Genomic DNA, 18,265 nt, shown 5'->3' with positions numbered 1-18,265 from the left:
TAAGACAAATGTATGAAACCGCAACGGTTTTGGAGATCAAATGGACATGAGAATGCTATTCAATGGACTTTAGGAGAGAACTTAATTATTAGTTTTATTGTTTCCGTTTATTTTTCTTTTCTTTAATAAGGACTTGAAAGCCCATTAAGCTAGGATTAATGGTCATTTTAATTGGCCTTTAGTAACCTTTGCCGTGGGTTTTATATGTGGAGATTGATTCTCCATTGTGAAGTAAGGATTCAGTCACCAAAACAAAACATTATCATATAGACATAGGGGCTACGGCAAGGAAGGGCAAAGAGGAGAGCTACTTTGGAGTTTTTCTTTGCTAAGGCTACAATGTAGCTTGATCATGAATATTTAATTGTCTTTGTGGTATTGTTATTATCAAGTTTTTCTTTCTTATTGAGGATCTTTTGTTGTTCCTAATACGCTTGATTTCTATTGAGATGCTAGATCACCATCTAGGTTTAAATTAAGTTGATTTGATGCAAGTTAGAGTAGATGTCACACTTAACTTGGGTTTAGCTTCTTACAATTGATACCATAAACACGTATTTGTAGATGCCATACAATTAGGGTTTATGTGATTTTCTAACGATTTCCATAGACGTTAATGGGTTCTTACTTGTTTAAATTTATCTAGATGTCATAGAGGGTTAACATGTAAGGATACTTGTGAAGCAACCAGATGCCGTGTTTGTTGAATAATTTAGGGAAAATCGATCGTCAATATTGAGAAACTACTTGAACATATTAAAGGAATCAAGTAGAATTGGTTACAGTGAATTCGGATGCCCTAGGTCTTCTTCTTTTTTTTTTTTTTTTTTTTTTTTTTTATGTTTTCAATTTATAATTTACATGCATTTTATTTTCAAGCTTTATTTTATTTTAGTTTAATTTCAAAGTTTCATATATTTTCCATTAAAGCTTCTCCACTATGATTTGTTTCAATTTAATTAGTAAGACTTTTAGAAACAATTTGATTTGTGTGGGACGATATCCGTGCTTATATGTTATACAATCATCCGATTCGTATACTTGCGAGCACTAAAATTCAAGACTTAATGAGTTTAATTTTGGTTATCTAATTTTTGCAACAGGTTAAACCCGACCCATTAATTTAACAGACCATCCGAATCCAACTCGTTAAGCTAATTAGTCATCTAAACCCAACCTGTTAATCTAATAAGTCACCCATTTCACCCGTTAACAATTTTTGTTGTTTTTTATTTTTACATTTTGCATTTCAAAACAAATTACGAGCCTTTTCGTTAATCTAGTAAGATCAAGCATTGATGTATTCTTATATCGGAGTTTTCAAGCTTTTCATTTAAAGGCATAAAATCAAAAGATTATGAGCTTTTACGTGAAATCAATTTACAGTTTATCGACATTTTGTAAACAGAGGTTGGCAATTGAATTTTATTAAGGAATTAAAAAGAAAAAGGAAGTATGTAATTACCCATCAGTCGCACCAAAATCCTCGCCGGCCAACTCTGCAGCTTCATTAAGGGCATCTTTCCAGGTCTGCACCATTTCAGGGAAGCGCTCTTGATGTCCCCGAAATGCTTCCGCAAAAGCACCCCTCTGATGCCTGACTTCGGAAGGATCGATATCAAGAAAATTGGCAAAACCGTTTGCTCCATTGTTGTTCTGCAGGCCAAGATCTCGACCAGCTCATCAAGACACCATCTGGACTCGGCATACCCGCTTGATAAGATGATAGCAGCAAGCCTAGAGTCTTTGACTGCTTGATTCACTGCTTGTGTGATAATTTCGCCTCTGGTCAATTCGTTCTCGTGGATAAAGACGTTGAATACGTGGTCTTTCAATGTGCAGTAGAGGTTGTCCGTCAATTCCTTGCGCGTTTCGCCGCTGAAGCTAAAGAACACGTCGTACTTGCTACATTTTGAGGAGGAGGACGAGGAGGAGGCCATCTTCATCAGTTGGTAATTTGGCATGCTACTGCAGCGGCAATTCTGATGATTTTCAAGCACCAAAGTAAAAGTCAACTCCCCATCATTTCAAGTCCACAAAAGAGGAGGAGCATAAGGGCTGACAAATTGGAGAGAGACGATCGCTCCCATTTTTCAGTCGAAGACAGCTGGGTGTGCCTGTGGCGAGAGGAGAGGAGGGGGACAGAGCGACTGAGATTGGAGAGAGATGGGAACTTTCGATTTACTTACGAAATTGCCACCACTTCGCACAGTGGAAGCTAGCCCACGCGTCCGTCATCGCTGCGACTTCTTCTCCGCTTTTTTTTTTTCCATTTTGATTCTCTCTCCCCTTCTCAGTTTCTGCTACTCTCCACAAACCCAAATTTCTTCATATCGTTCCAGTATTCAACGACAAACCCAAAACCCAGATCCCTAAACCCAAATTTCTTCATTTTTTATCCCTCCTCGAGTTCTAGCGTCAGATGTACCCAGATGAGCAGATCCTCAAGTCCATTTCATGCTCCTTAACAAGACCAACACGGTCAACTACGCCATGGACATCCACAAGTCCCTCCATCACACCGAAGATGTTCCCCAAGGTGATTATATAGACACCCCTTTTGTATTTATAGGTGTATGTGTTTGTTTGTGGTAATTTTTGTATATATAGGTGTGTGTGTGTTTGTATATGCGCACCCATTAGGTGTTTGACAATTTGTCTCTATGGATGTTTAGATATGGTGGATAGGAGGGTAGACGTGGTGGCTCGCCTCAAAGCTCTGCCCTCTCTCTCCACCCCACCTCTCGCCTAAGGTTTGGTTTAGAGTCTAGACCCCTGTTTGGTTTCCGAGAAAATCACAAGCTCAAATTTTCTCGCACTTTTTCTCAATTTTTATGTTGGAATTGATAGGTTGTGTTGAAGGAGGTTATCGAGAAGGTTCTCGCTGAGCCGATACGGCTTCATTTCGTTGTGGCTAATATTGAAACTGGGTATGGATTGTATGACATTTGCAAGCATGTATGTGTTCTTACTCATATAAACCCCTTAATCTTAATTAGTATATAATTTAGATACATTTTAATTAAAAGAAGCAAATTATGAATTTTTCTTTTTGTTTGAATTTACAGATATCCAAAAAAATTGGGGTTCAGTGTCCTATTCATCATTTCTACTTCAAGTGGAATTTTTGAAAGAGATGCTTTTACCCATGGATTCAAAGAGGTTTAGTGGTTGTGTTTTTCGTGTTTGCTGGGTTTTTGTTTATTAATTTGCAGCAAGTTGAAGTCTTTACTGATTTCGGATGAAATGTGATTGTTTAGGTTAAGTGGGGAGAGGTTTGTTGTGATGGAAGTGATGCAGATTGCTCTGTACCAGCAAAGGTGTGACCTATAACCTATTACATCCCCTTGACTGTTAGCTTTGTGCCAGGATTGAAAGTTGATGCCATCATGCTGTTACGAACAATAAAGGTGCCAAATTTTACATTTTCTGTTACCCTTTTCTTTGATATGCTTTCTTGGGGAAATATTTACATTTCCTTGAACATTATCCTGATGCATCAAATTTTTATTTTCTGTTACTGATATGGAACTGTTCACGTGATGAAGGTACTACAGATGTGTCCATCTTTGCATTAAATCACCGGATTTGTTTAGTTTAATGGTCAAATTATTAATTCAGACATTTGCTAACTGTTTGATCTGTTTTTGGATTGTTGTGTGCTATGGAATTGTGTAATATGTTGGATGTTGAGATGGTATTTATTAGAAATGCATGCTTCAACTGATAAATGTTTTGAGATTGCTGCTGCAACTTTACTTGCACTTCTTTTTCTCCTGCCATATCTTTTTTCTTTCTTTTAAGCACAGTCATGATTGGTTATCTACTTTGTTTTGAATTGGTTATCTACTTTGTTTTGACAACCGATATTCGTGTTCATCAGTTCTTTAAAACATCATATTTCAAGACCAGGATCCACCCACTCCCAGGTGCTCAAGAGACGATTCATAAGTTGTCAGATTTCTGTGAACTGTCTGCAGTTTGAATAATGGATTTTCTTGACACATGAATAGTTTCTAATGATATCAGGAACCTTGAGAAATCTTGCTTGATAAATTCATTATGGATATTAAGGATTACACAACCTCTGAAAAATGCTGCACAAGTTCTAGGTCCTTACACACACTCCTCTCTCTTTATACTTGCCATTTCTTTCTCTTTAATTGGTACTATTTTTTAATAGATCTTTTAAAACTGTTTGAACTTGGAATTGTTTTGTATGATTGCAGAGTAAGGAGAATGTAACCCCGAGTGGATCCAAGCTTGGAGTAACATGAAATAACAGAACTAACGGTAAGCTCTTGCAGTAACCTTTTTCCTTTTCTTCGCCATGACAAAGTAACAATAACTCCCTTTTTGATATAATGAATATTATATGCATATGTGGAGATATTCACATGAAAATGTCTGAACATAATTTGGGAACAAAGCATTGTGACAGAAACACGTAAATTTACAATTCGGGTGTTGATATTGTTGTGAATTTGGTTTTTTTTCAAGAAATTTGAATTGGATTTTTCTTTTGGAAATTGTCTATGAAGGTACTTATCTGAGGTCAAATCGTTGCTTAGAAGGCTTGGTGTGGAGCCAATCGAGATTGAATTGGATGAACTGGGTACAAATTTTTTACTATCTATTATATGGCAATGGTTGGTTTGCAATTCAATATTTATGTTTAATGTAATTTGTTAATTGAGCTTCAGTTTTCTGTGTTTCACAATGTGGTAGAATAGTCGGAATGAAAAATTTAATGATTTCATATTGCTTCTCTTTAAGTTAATTGTGTTGGATTTCTACTTTTCTGGCTTTTGTTTCTTTAATTAAATGAAGTTTGTAATGTATCTTGACAGGTACCAATCTTCTTAATGAAGATTAGAGCAATCAAATGGAGCTTCACATGATAAGTCTGTGAGGGTGATTTTTTTTGTTACTGTATTTTTCTCCTCCGTAGCATGCTTCCTGATGGTTTGACTTAAGTCTTCATTTCGGTTGCTTGCCCAGATTATACAAAACTCAAGTGGTGTAAACCTTGCTGTGGATGTATGGAGTCTTGGGTGCACTGTCTTAGACATTGCTACGACAAAAACCACCTTTGAGCCAGTATAAAGGGGTATGAATTTAGATCTACAAACGAATGCTTTTGTACGTTTGGTTTTATAGTTAATTTCACCTTCTGGGGTTTTGCTAGGTTTATGCTGGGTTTTAGTACAATTTTGAAAGGATGTATGATCTGGTGAGGTTTCTCCAGGCCATACAAAAGGCAGGGATCTATGCTCACCTTCGCATTGGCCCTTATGTTTGTGCTGAGTGGAAGTTTGGGTAATTTTACTCTATCTATAATTTTGGCTTTTATTTTTCTTATGTTTGTGCTGAGTGGAACTTTGGGTAATTTTGTTCTCTAGATCTATAATTTTTTCCACTGATTAAGTCAGATTAAACTACTTTCATTTCTTTTTGTGTCCATGGTCTAATTTTACTTGGATGATTTAATTCTATGTCATGATTTCTTCTGGGGTTTTTCCATTTTGTATTTTAAATATGTTTAAGGTTGAAGGATTCAGCGAGGAATTTTGGATGCCGAAGAGAAGAAGCCTGGTATTATTTCTTCGTTCTTTTTGAGTGAGCATCTCTTTCTTTTCTTCTAATTTTGCTTCTTTCCTTTTATTGTCGAATGTTTCAAAATTTCAACTCACATGTTCGTGTGCATTGTTGAGGAGTGTATTTTGTTATTAGTAGGCCATTATTATGCCTTTTCAGTAATTGTTTCTTTATTTTTTTCGTATTATTTTTCTCAAAACCTAATTGTCATAGCAAAGCTTTTCCAAACAATGTTTTTTTAATGTGTTGCAACATGGATGATGCAATAAAAAAATACGATGCAAGTATCTTTGCACGTTCTTATGGGTTTTCTTTTTGTCAGGTTTGTGTTTCTCATTCACAGTCATGATTCCATCATCATTTACATTTGCTTCTACATGATTTCTAATAAATTGGATATCATTGTATTTATGGTATTTCTACTTTTTTAGCCGAGCAAATGATTTCATTGAACAATAGATGCATCAATTAAATGTTGCAAGCGTATGATGGCAAAGGCATTACGGTGCCTTCAAATAATCGCTGTCTTTTTTGTTTTTTTTGTTTTTATTTCGTTTTTGACAGATTACATTAGATTTTATTAGTCTATATGATGAAGTTCTCTATTGAGAGAAGCTGCACTTGCATTATTGTTCAGGACTAGCGACAGTAATAGTACAGTGGCAGATTCTCTTATTTACGTCTGAATTTGAACAATTTATTGTATCATATAGGAAAGATGAGAAGGGAACATGAGATGATATTGAAGAAAGCGAAGAAAGCCTTGCAAGGCGTCTGCCTACTTAATTCAGATACCACAACTTTGGTTATTGTTTGGGTGAGGTGTTCTTATTGTGTAAAATGACCGTGTCTGTAAAAATTGAATCTTTGTCTTATTTTTATACAAAAATTGAATTTTTCGATCTGCTTTTTCATGTTGTGGGATGAGTGGTTTGTAAAAATTTGACCTTTGGCTCATATATATGTAAACTTGAGGATTTGGAGTTGTTTTCTGTGTTGGTTATGAATTTTAGGTGACTAAATTGGTGGTTTCATCTATTAAGTTACGTTGTTATAAAGTAGATTTTTCCTTCATTTTGGAAAAGTGCCTAGCTGAGATTATTTTCAAGTTCCCGTTCATTACAATATTGTGATTTTGATAAGAGCTTTGTCTACATGTTTTTTGTTGAGTAATGGTTTACTTGGTTAGAAGAAACTCTGTGAGATTATGTTAAAATCTATTTTGTAGATGAATCTAATTAGTTAAATTTGTCGGGTTTAAGTTATGTAAGAAATTTAATTGAGTTGAGTCTTTTTTCTGAGTTATGTTAGTAATTCTATGGAAAATTTTGTAAATTCATGGTTGGGTTTAAGTTATATTAGAAAACATGGATCATTCATGTCTCAGTACAACTGGATCTTTTTTTTACTAGCACAAAATTTTGGTGCTTAGAAGTTTGTTTCTGCTTCTCTGGTTCTTTGTCCCCGTGTTTATTAATTGTGTTTTTCTCTTATTCATTTAGGCTGTCTTAGTGGATTGAGGATCAATGAAGGTTCTTTCCCTATCATTTCAAGCGAGATTAGCTGGTGAGTGATATGCTCCTTGGACTGGTGCAATATCATTCATGCTCACTATATACTACTGCTCTTGTAACGTTGGGATGTTTCAAGATTTATGACTTTATGCTCTCTCTCTCTCTCTCTCTCTCTCTCTCTCTCTCTCTCTCTCTCTCTCTCTCTGCACTCTCTTTCTTCCCTCGCTCCCTCTCTCATGTAGAGCTATTTTATGGTGCAATGTGTTTGTACAATAGGAAGAGAAGATAAAAAATGTGAGTGAGAATGTCACCCATTCATGCGGATCTTCGATTTGGTGGGTGGGATTGTGACAGTAGAAGAAAGAAAGTACGATAATGGGAGTAAACTATACCCCTTACAAATATTAGTTTCGGTTATCATGTCCAAGTTTTTCTTTCTACTTTGAATGAAGTTTTGTTTGTATGTTATGTTTTCATGGAAGCTCTTGCACATGTTTCAATTACGTTGTACTTGAATATTTTGAACTCAAGTCAAGCACAAATTTTTTTTTTTTTTTTTGTTGAAACCATTGAATTTCGTTGTACTTGAATGATTTAGATGTGGGGAATACATTTACGTAAGGATTAATTTTAACCATTGAATTTTATTTCGTTTTTCCTTGGAGCTTGAGTAGCAAGGTCATCAAATTCTTGTATTCATTATTTGTGAGAATAAGTACAGATGCATAACAATATTGTTACACTTCTACTTTTCTTGGGTTTTTATACATTTTGTGTGTTTGTTTAGTGTTGCCTTGGAGTTGGACGCACTGTGTGATGGATTGTGATTTGTTTGAAAATATATTTAGTGTGATGGTTTTGAGTATAATGTGTTTTTCTAATACTGTTTCTCTCTTTGTAGGCCAGTCATGCATAAGAGGTTCCCGTGTAGAGGAGGAAAACTGCTGCAAGTGGAGGATAGGTAACAGCTCAAGACACGTGCAGGTAAACTGTACATATGCATCTGGACAAAGTAAAAAGTAAAGGCGGGTTGGCTCTTGGCTGTAGCTTCTCCTTCTCGCCACAATAGAAAATACTTTTGAACTGCATTAACCTGTTAATAAATTAAGCTTAAGCTATATTTTACTGATCAAGAATGGGTAAACTGTTTTAAATAGGAAAATTAAGTGCTTCTATCAGGTAAACTGTAAAGTTAAGTTTTCTGGTAAATTAGATATATAGTTTAACTCGAAGAGTTGAGTTGACCTTTACTTTTGTAAAATTATATAGTTTAATTGCTCAACTCTTGAGTCAATTGTTTGCCAGTAGGAATTTTTAATTGCTTCATCAATGATGTTGATTCAATTTGAAGAAGAAATAGGACTTTTTTTCAATAGGAATTGTCCTGTCTCACATGAGTAAGATGTCCCAAATGTTCATAGGTTCTTAGGTGCTACAACATCTTTTTAGTTGCTTTGTGTGGAAACCATTCATACCTGTTGTGACTAATACATTTAACGTCCACAGCAAAGTGCGGGTACATTTTCTAGTTTAGTCTAAACTAGAAGGGAGAGAATTCGTACTTAGGCATAGAAAGGGTGAAAATGTATCTAGTTGACTTGGCTACGCCAGGCATAGGGCAAGTACTCATTCTTATGTGGCATGTGACATTTCACAAACAAGTCTTCAGATCCATCAACATGAAATTTACTAGTTCTACTTGTTTCAGGTGTAGGCCACAATATCGAAGAGGTGTGCTTAAGCCTCACAAGTCCCTCTTGGCATTTCTCTTGTATTTTTTTTTTTTTTTTTTTTTTTTGAACAAATGATATTGTCTAGGGGTGTGCTAAGTCTCATAATGGGCTAACAATAATGTAGTTTAAATTCGCCTTTAACAATAATTGAACCTAAAACCACAATTACAAATGGAGAGAATAATTAAGCCCACGATGATGCCCCAAAGCAAACTCTATCTCATGATCCTTTTTGTTTTGTTATATTCGTATTATACATGCAATAGTAACTAGCCTTCATGCACGTGTGAAAACGTATGCAGAAGACATTTTTTAAATCATAGCGTGGTACTCATGACTTACACATTTTAAATATATCTATATGCGTAAATTGACAAAGGAAAGTCAAATATTTTAAGTAAATGAATAATTTTAGATCATGTTAGAAGAAACCCCTCATAAACCAATTAAAACAGTTGAATTCACATAATAAAATCGGTCTCTATAGAATTTACATTAAGAATAGAGAAAATAATATTTAATAAACAATTGATTGAATCATATTATTACTAGCCTATTGTGAGGTTAAGCTCACCTCCTTTCCCTTTAGTGTAGATAATATCGTTTATTTAAAAAAAAAAAAAAAAAAACAATCATTTGACAATTAATTTAATCACATTATTATCTGTGTGCTAAAGATTTTTTTTTATTTTTTTTATTTTTTATAACCGGCATTACACGCCTCTTAAGATATTTTAAACGTGTTTAAAAATAAAGAAAATAATATTTAATAAATAATTGATTGAATCACATTATTGCTAACTCATTGTGAGGCTAAGCCCACCCCATTCCTCTTTAGTGTAGATAATATCGTTTGTTAAAAAAAAACAAACAATCATTTGACAATTCATTTAATCACATTGTTATCCGCATGCGGAAAACCTTTTTTATAACCAGAATTACACGTCTCTTAAAATGTTTTGAACGTGTTTAAAAATAGAGAAATTGAATCACATTATTGTTAGCCTATTGTGAGGTAATAATTAAAAAAAAAAATTTTAAAAAGCACCAAAAATTAAATTACTAAAAACATACTATTAAAATGACAAAAATGCCCCTGTCTTATTTGATGCATTATTTTGGAATGCCTTTTTAAGTTTTTTTTGTTTTGGGGGCATTTTTGTCCAAATATTTTTGTTGAAGCATAGTGACACCAAATCACTATTCACCTTTTCCATTCTCTTTATATATAACTAGGCGATAAGCACACACTCTGTGTGTGTGAACAATTTCATTTCATTTTTTTATTTATTTATTTATTAAGGAATGATTAGTTTTTAAAATTTTAAAAAGAGTATGAAAAAATGATGGTTGACCAATTTCTCTTAATAAGTGCATATTTTATCTTAATATTACATAATTACTGTTTTTTGTCCTCATTATGTAAATATTATGTATCAAAAGTGAGGATAAAACAGGAAAAATAGGGATATGATTGTCATTTTGTCAAAATGTACAAAATTACTATTTTACCCTCATCATATCAATATTGTGTATTCAAAAGTAAGGGTAAAATTAATAAAAAATTGAGAAAAAAGTTGAAAAGGGCTCTTCTCTAAGGACGTGTTTATGTATCTGTAATCGGAATGAGAATGTGGAATTGAATTCCGATTACGGAGTACTCTGGTGTTTACTTAACATGGAGGAATCAAAAAAGCAATGGGGCCCACACAAATTTTGGAATTCAATTCCTTGTATTGGTGGAATTGGATTCCCTAGATATAGGTGGTAATTCAATTCCTGATTGTTTGGGCAATCGGAATGACACTTTTGTTCCCTTTATACCCTCACTTACTTTTTATATTTCCAAGACTATCATTTATAAACCCATTAAAGTATATAAAATATTTGATTTGGGACAAGGGCATTTTAGTAATCATACTAGTTTATATTCCGATTCTGCTGAATTAGTAAACAGCTTTGTGGAATTATATTCCGATTCTAGAACATTTAAGTAAACAACTTCAACAGGAATCCAATTCTGACTTCTCCTCATTCCAACTCCTACTCAATTCAATTCCTCATATTTTCATTACCGTTACGTAAACATGCCATTAATAGAATAGATAGATAGATAGATAAGACAACTATTCCACATTCCTCCTCTTTTCCCAAATCACATTATAGCTTCCAAAAACAGTTTGTACCAAATCTGGTGGCAGGGGAATAGGAATGGAGAAACCGAAGTCTATGCTTTCTCCTCCCATTATGCACACGATGCACCAATATAGAGATAGACTTTCATTAACCTTCCTCCTCCGGCAATCTCACAAGTATTAACTCTACCATAAGCCAAAATCTATCCCAATATTCGTGCCTTGTGGAACTTTTGCTTTCCAAATTATCTGAAGAGGATAGAAAATGAGAGAAGATGATTTATTAATGGAAAATTTTATTTGAACCAACATAACTTGTCTCTACACCTAACTTAAACTTTAAATATGAATCATCTTTTTTAGCCTATTGTATAATTACCATCAAGCACAAGATAAAACTAAAATTAAAATTAAAATTTATCAATAAACCCTCTCATCACATCAAACTCTATCATCACAGAGTCTTTATTCCACGTTCATTCTAACTAAAAATACTAAGACGCTCTCATACAGTAAAACAAGCTCTTTTTGACTGATGGTGATGATTTTAAAGTTTTGAATCCTCCAACTAAAGGATTAATCAATATAATCTCAACAAAATCCTCTACGAAGGAGTTGGCAATTTATACCTAGCTCTAATTAAAAATTATGCTTGAACGTAACAAATGCAGGAGTAAGGATCAAATATCAGCAACATAATTATTTAAACTCGACACAATTGTACATCAGAGTGACGAGTACTGCATCCTATTCAATATCCACCAGGTCCTAGATTTTGTATATCATAGTGACAAATATGTCATAGATTGGATTCTGGTGGGACAGACCGAATAACATGAGGAAATTCATACTTCCTTTTGATTCAAGCATCTGATTCAGAGGTTAATTATCGATTCAACAAATTTGGGATTAAGGTTAGAACTAATTTTGTATAAACAATGTGTCTTAGGTTCACTTTGATTATTGGGTTTTAATTCTTATTTGGGTCTCTTTTGCAGGTGGTGATTTCTGGGTGTGGCTATGAGGTAATTGCAATGTACTCTTCCTGCAATTAAGATTGTTTTTGCAACAGGATACAATGAGTTTGATTAAGTTATTAAGTTACTCCCTTTGCAACTAAGATTGTTTTGCAAGTAGAAGATAACAAAAGACTTAACAAAGTTAAGTTGGGTTAAGAAATTAGAAAAGCCATAGAGGGGCCGCAATCCTTATGAGTGCAAAAGATTTGAACTCCACTAAGCACAAGACAAATATGTGAGAGATATTGCTCTATGTACGCCTTGAATAAGTTGTAGAACATTGATTTTGAGTTTTTATTTTTGAATGGGTGTAAAGATAGATCTATATATTGAATTGGGTCTTCAAGGGTAATTTAAGTAGTAAATTTAAGTTTAAAGAGATATTGATAGTTTAATTAAAAATAATATGAATGTAGAGAGTAAGTTGAGTGTAAAAAGAGGTTATATAGGTTCAAATAAAATTTTCCTTTATTAATTAATTTGCTAGAGATTGACTTACACGAAAGTACATGGGATGAATCAGAATATCACCCATAACGAAAATAGGTAGGACATTGACTCAAGTCTATAACCACAATATCACCCATAACATTAATTTAACATTTTCTTGTAATGCTAATACTCAGCAGTGATATAAACGCGTCAAATATTAACGTGTCGAACATTTGAAAGCCTCTAACCCTTCTGATGCCTTATTGGAAAAAAATTTCGCTGCAAATATAAATATGTCGTAACTATGAAATACTAATGTAAATGCAAATAGTGAAATCCGAAGATGGGATTTCACAGTACTATTGAAAACATGATCTTTTCTAGAGATTAAAATGAAGTTTTCTTAAATCAATTAATAATACATCTAGCAACATGTCCATTTTGGTTATTTCAGAGTTCCAACACTTCTATATAAAAATTTAACAAACACCCTGACACAGTTTTCTTTTTTAATTTGCTAAAAGCACTTTTAGCACTATAATTTACCAAACACTTACTTGGTTTTTTTACCGCACGACGGAAGCAGTTTTGAGAGAAATGAAAACAATCCTCTTTTGGGAGTTCGATTCTCATCAGATAAATCAGGGCTCGGTCCTGCCTCGTCCTCACCACTATCAATACTATCAGACCTCAATATTTTCGAAGGAAGGTTCTCATCAGATGTGTCGTGGCTTGTTCGTGCCTCATCATTGTCTCCCGACAAACAATCCTGATGTGGGTTTAAATCATATAAACCAGGATGCGAATCATCCGTATTTTCCTTCATAAATTTGTCCCAGACAAGATTAACCGCTACTTTCTTCACTCTTGCAGAATTATCTCCAGGCCGAGCAGGCCCTACAAAAATCTTGACTTGATCGCCTTTTTGCCAACAGAGCACATCGTTCGATAACTGCCCCTGCCAAAGATAATGGTCTTCATAATCACAGAAAGTTGGTACTGAGGCATATGTTATATGGGCGAGCAAAGCAGTACGCTTGGTTTTATTTCGAACGGAAATGACAAGAGGACAATCCTCAGGTTGTTTGTTTGAAGAGTATACACAGCACAGAGTCAACCCATTAAAATTACTACCAACGCTTTCAGTCACTGCAAAACAGACTTCATCATCCCCGACATACTTGAACCACTCAGGAATATAATTTCCATTGAGGAAAATGCCACCATAACCGCAAGAAGTCCATCCCTATACCATGTAGATTAAGATTTGTATGAGCAACACATTGTAATGAATGCACCTTTACACATGTACATGTTCATCTGGGTGTGTGAGTGTGTGTGTGTGTGTGTGTGTGTGTGTGTGTGTGTGTGTGTGTGTGTGTGTGTGTGAGAGAGAGAGAGAGAGAGAGAGAGAGAGAGAGACCTGTAGTATCTTCTTCCTAAACTCAGCAGTGAGATTTGTGCACCCTTCCATATGAATCCTTGTCATGGACTTTAATGATTTGTGCAGGCCCCCAATCTCAGTGATTTTGGGGGAGTGATTGAGATGCAATACTCTCATCCTTGACATTTCCGAAAAATTTGGCATTTTCTCCAATGCAATGCACTCATCCGCTTCCAGGATTTCCAAATTTGTTGGTAAATATGGAATTTTCTGTAGATTTGTGCAATTATTCAAGTGTAACGTTTGAAGCTTGTTAAGTCTGCTGAGGATAGGTAGGCATTTAAATCCATTGCCTCTTGCGTCTAAAACTTCTAACGAAAATAGAGCCCCAAGATCTATAGGAATTGCATGATCTGCTAGATTGCAGTTTGCAAGAGACAAGTACTTAAGCTTTTTCAATCGTAATACAGAGTGAATCTCGGACAAACTCTTACAGTCTTCAAGTATCAATCTCTCAAGATTTGGGATTTTTGAAAAGTCTGGTAATCTGATCAGGCGATTGCAATAACCAAGATAAAGAAACTTCAACTTCTCAAGTAACTGTAAGACAAAAGATGAGGAAAATCAAAATTCAAATAGAAGAGAGAAAGCATGATGTTGGTATTTCCAAAACGCGGAGAAAAGATTTGATATATAGTTTGGTTGAGTTCAAGACAGTACCACGTTCCCAGCCAAGTCCTCCAAGTTTTCAAAATTTGAGCAGCCAGTGAGATCAAGAGTTTCAATAGATGTCAATTTGTAAAAACTCTTTGGGAGATCCCTAAGCAAGCAGTCTTTAAGATCTACTGAAACAAGTTTCTCAAGTTGACCAATAGACTGGTCAATGTTGAGCAAAGACTTACAGTCTTGAAGTACCAACTGCTCGAGATTTGGGAGTTTTGAAAAGTCAGGTGATTGTCTTAGGTAATGGGAATGACTGAGATTAAGAAACTTCAACTTCTCAAGCAACTGTTAGAGAAAAGGAAAAAAAACTCAAATTCAAATATAAGACAGAAAGCATGATGATGGTGTTTAGAAAACCTAGAGGAATGAATTAATAATTTGGTTAAAGTCATAACATACCAGATCGGAATCCTTCCAAACTTGTGTGAGTTTGCTATAGCTGAGGTCAATAACAACTATGTTTGGGTGATCAAAATCTTCTGGTATGACCTCCAGGGGGAATCCATGCCAACACAACCATCTTAACTCATTGAACAGATTGTTGTAACTGCCAGTGAGCTTGACGTAATTGAGTTTGAGCAATCTCAGACTATGCATGTTTCTAAATGCTTCTGTACTGAAAATAGTCTCGTCAGACTCTTGCAAATCTAAAGTGAGTCCTTGAATTGCTTCAGTTCCCTATTGAGGAGGAGGAGGAGGGGAGGGGTGGGAAAGAATTGAGTAAGAAAAGGGCTATCTGCATGTGAAAAGATGATTTATGCACACAAAACCTATCACTCGCCTGGTACCTATGAATTAAAGCCATATAATTTGTGCTGAGACTTCCGTTGTGCTGTGTCCAAATTTGTTAGGTATCTAAGTATCTGCTACAGGTGTTATATTTCACCTCTTGCATCTAAGAAGAGCAGAACATATATGATACATGATTCTGTTAATTAATTTAAGATAATTCAATACAATCGGTTCCTTTGATATCTCCTACACTTTCCTTTTTCTCTTTTCATTCAACCTGTAGTATATATGGGTATCTTTCCAATCAACTCATTGTGTTGTATACTGTTGAAACGTCCAACATATACAAATTATTAGATGTGTGTGATATGCATATTTATTAAGTAGATGCATTTAACATAAAATTTGGTTGCAAAAGTACTTACAGATTTGTCTGTCAACACCTTTAGCACATCGTTGTGATGCCATAACCTACTGCGGTTTCCAGGGTCATGGGATTCTAAATGCACAATTTCTCTTCCCATGTCGCGAAGCAAATCATGCATCACCAGTGTGAAATCATCATTAGTAGTTACAAGGCATCGTTCTTGGAGGACACTGATTCCGATTTCTGGATATAAGTCACAGCCATCCAATATTTTCATGACATAGTCCTTGTTCATTCCAGTAAAGAAACATGATATATCAAGGAATATAGCCTTCAGGTCATCATCAGCTAGCTGATCAAAGCTTATTTTAAGTCTATTGAGAACCTCCCCACGAGGATGACATTTCAATTTCTCCAACTCACTTTTCCATTCACTTGAGCTTTTCCCAGATAGATAAGAACCTAAAACTTCAAGTGCTAGTGGTAAACCTCCACAGTAATCAACAACTTCTCTTGAGACATGAAGATATTCTTCATTAGGATAATTCTTACTGAAGGCATGCCAACTAAGGAGCTCAAGAGCTTCTTCTTTATTCATTGCTGGTAGATGACAAATCGTATTTGCTTTTAGTATCTTTAGCAAATGTTGGTCTCTTGAGGTTATAATAATTCTACTACCTGGGCCGAAAGAGTCACGTTTTATAGCTAATGCTTCTAACTGTTTCACGCTATCTACCTCATCAACTATGACAAGTACCATTTGGTTGCCAAGTCTTCTTTTTATATCCTCGGTCCCTTCATCAATTCTACTAACCTTTATGTTTCCTGATCTCAATACATCAGAAAGAAGTGTGTATTGCAACTTAACCAGTTTCTCTTCTCTCACACTAGCAAGAAAACTTTTACCTTCAAACAAACCCTGATATTTGTTGAAAATGGCTTTGGCAACCGTCGTTTTACCCACTCCACCCATACCCCAAATTCCAATTATGCGAACATCATTTGATCCTCCAACATCTAAATAATTACTGATTTCTTGCACCCGAGAATCTATTCCAACTGGATTGGTGGCTACCTCTAAGCATGGTCTGCGGTCCAAGACTCTGATGATCTCTGTGACAATTTCCCTGATAAACTTTCGTTCTTCGTCCCTGGTTGTCACAAGTCCAAATGAAGCACAAGTTAGATTTATTATACAAACTGCAACTTTAATATGTGGATGTGTTCGTTCAACTATAACTATTCAGAATTTGACGAGTCAAAACCGCCAAATACCATCAAATTTTGATGCCTAACCATTCCGAATTTTACTGAGGGGCCATTTAGATTTGTTTATGTAGGAAGCAATTATGTTCGTGAGTAGAAGTGCTTTCAGTCTACACATGTTAACATTTGCACTAAAAATTCAAGACCCTGGAAAAGCATCTGACATGGACGTCCCTAGAAACCGCTTCTACGACTCAAAAATACTTCTAAATTTTTCCGCAAAAGTGCTTTTGATTGTTAGAATGCGTTTTATCCCTTCGAAGAAATCCCAAACAAGCATCATTCTATTGTTTCTTAATATGGTTTATACACAAAAAAATGTTTTTAAATATGTAAAAAATTTAGACTGGGAAATTAAACACATACAAAATAAAGAAAAGGAAATGAGAAAGTAAATTTATTTACCAATCCGTGAATCTAGCATTAAAACCAGACAAATTTGCAGCGTCAGTAAGAGCGTCTCTCCATAGCTGTAACTTTTCTTTGGCGTCATACGACCGCCGTTCGTGGTCCAGAAATGCTGTTGCAAAAGTACCGGTCTGTGTCCTGACTTCTGAAGGTTGGACATCACAGAATATTGGAATAACCATTTGACCCAGTGTTTTTCTGCACTCCATGATCTTCGCGAGATCATCAAGACAACATATTGATTCCGCATAGTTCTCTGAGAAGACGATGACAGCGACTTTAGACCCTTGGATTGCCTGATTCAGCACGTTTACCTCATTTTCCCGTCCTCTTAGATTGCCATCGCCGATACGGACGTTGACTTCGGCATGTTTCAACGCGTAGCAGAGGTTGTGCGTGAACTTCCTGAAGAACGGGCGTTCGTATTCACCTTGAAAGCTCAAGTACACGTCGTAATTCCAACGTTTTAAGGAGGAAGACGTCGAGGCATCCATCGGAACATTTGTTGCTGCACTTGTTTTGGTCCGGTCTGATTATTGTTCTTGGCAGAGGTTTTTGTGTTTGCACAGACGAAGAATATTTTCAGATCTATGATCTATCTACAAACACCACACAGCAGAGGAAGGTAAAGTCAAAGCCCGCTAAAGTCCAATTCATTTTTTAATGGAATTAACTTGGCGAATCCGGATCTCGCTAGATCTTATATGTGAAAATTTTGAAATTCTGTCAATTTTGTTTATTCATGCGATTAAAAATTATTTTAAATATTTTTATTTAAAATTAAACACAAATAGTATTTGACAAAAACTGATCGTACGATGTACGATAAATTAACACGATTCACAAATCTCCAAGATCCTCACCAAAAGCATCTGGAGAGGATCCTGTTGGTGTTGGCTACTTGTTTGTGAATGATATACCAATCTTGCCACTTAATATTACGGTCTAATGGTA

The 18,265-nt window shown here is 35.2% G+C and overlaps 2 protein-coding genes across 29 annotated transcripts; one reads left to right on the top strand and one right to left on the bottom strand.

Moving 5' to 3' along the window:
- Positions 1-74: 74 nt before the first annotated feature.
- On the top strand, positions 75-9,038 carry LOC137746438 (uncharacterized). Of its 24 annotated transcripts, none has more exons than XM_088680192.1 (16): positions 77-2,539; positions 2,851-2,930; positions 3,069-3,162; positions 3,261-3,410; positions 3,884-3,929; positions 4,030-4,112; positions 4,230-4,293; positions 4,542-4,615; positions 4,851-4,914; positions 5,002-5,110; positions 5,189-5,319; positions 5,548-5,619; positions 6,312-6,415; positions 7,101-7,164; positions 8,014-8,096; positions 8,821-9,038. In XM_088680192.1, exons 1-4 carry the CDS (start codon positions 2,423-2,425, stop codon positions 3,324-3,326), a joined length of 357 nt encoding a protein of 118 aa, XP_088536318.1. In that variant the 5' UTR covers positions 77-2,422; the 3' UTR covers positions 3,327-3,410; positions 3,884-3,929; positions 4,030-4,112; positions 4,230-4,293; positions 4,542-4,615; positions 4,851-4,914; positions 5,002-5,110; positions 5,189-5,319; positions 5,548-5,619; positions 6,312-6,415; positions 7,101-7,164; positions 8,014-8,096; positions 8,821-9,038. The 24 variants fall into 24 exon arrangements, 16 of the variants coding, with proteins under 16 accessions (XP_088536358.1, XP_088536361.1, XP_088536318.1 ...); XR_015953565.1 differs by lacking the exon at positions 8,821-9,038 and adding an exon at positions 2,676-2,753 and having other exon boundaries at positions 86-2,539; positions 2,851-2,958; positions 8,014-8,391; XM_088680199.1 differs by lacking the exon at positions 8,821-9,038 and having other exon boundaries at positions 4,851-4,904; positions 8,014-8,391.
- Positions 9,039-10,853: 1,815 nt separating this feature from the next.
- LOC137746521 (TMV resistance protein N) lies at positions 10,854-17,987 on the bottom strand. 5 transcript variants are annotated; one of them, XM_068486544.2, is made up of 7 exons: positions 17,309-17,987; positions 15,696-16,788; positions 14,938-15,216; positions 14,536-14,823; positions 13,855-14,415; positions 12,989-13,677; positions 10,854-11,229 (listed from the first exon to the last, which is right to left on the bottom strand). In XM_068486544.2, exons 1-7 carry the CDS (start codon positions 17,803-17,805, stop codon positions 11,226-11,228), a joined length of 3,411 nt encoding a protein of 1,136 aa, XP_068342645.1. In that variant the 5' UTR covers positions 17,806-17,987; the 3' UTR covers positions 10,854-11,225. The 5 variants fall into 5 exon arrangements, with proteins under 5 accessions (XP_068342645.1, XP_088536281.1, XP_088536287.1 ...); XM_088680155.1 differs by lacking the exon at positions 14,536-14,823 and having other exon boundaries at positions 17,309-17,923; XM_088680146.1 differs by lacking the exon at positions 10,854-11,229 and having other exon boundaries at positions 12,808-13,677; positions 17,309-17,923.
- Between the last annotated feature and the right edge of the window lie 278 nt (positions 17,988-18,265).

The sequence above is a fragment of the Pyrus communis genome, chromosome 2 (assembly GCF_041283825.1).
Source record: "Pyrus communis isolate YQ-2024b chromosome 2, ASM4128382v1, whole genome shotgun sequence".
Lineage (NCBI taxonomy): Eukaryota > Viridiplantae > Streptophyta > Magnoliopsida > Rosales > Rosaceae > Pyrus > Pyrus communis.
This window is presented reverse-complemented; position numbering and strand designations above follow the sequence as displayed.

Coding starts and splice junctions, on each gene's coding strand:
- LOC137746438 (XM_088680192.1), top strand. CDS start 2,423: ATGTACCCAGATGAGCAGATCCTCAAGTCCATTTCATGCTCCTTAACA. Junction 2,540..2,850: donor CACCGAAGATGTTCCCCAAG/GTGATTATATAG, acceptor TGGAATTGATAG/GTTGTGTTGAAGGAGGTTAT. Junction 2,931..3,068: donor GTGGCTAATATTGAAACTGG/GTATGGATTGTA, acceptor TTGAATTTACAG/ATATCCAAAAAAATTGGGGT.
- LOC137746521 (XM_068486544.2), bottom strand. CDS start 17,805: ATGGATGCCTCGACGTCTTCCTCCTTAAAACGTTGGAATTACGACGTG. Junction 16,789..17,308: donor AATGCTAGATTCACGGATTG/GTAAATAAATTT, acceptor TGTGACAACCAG/GGACGAAGAACGAAAGTTTA. Junction 14,824..14,937: donor TTTGGAAGGATTCCGATCTG/GTATGTTATGAC, acceptor TTTCTCTAACAG/TTGCTTGAGAAGTTGAAGTT.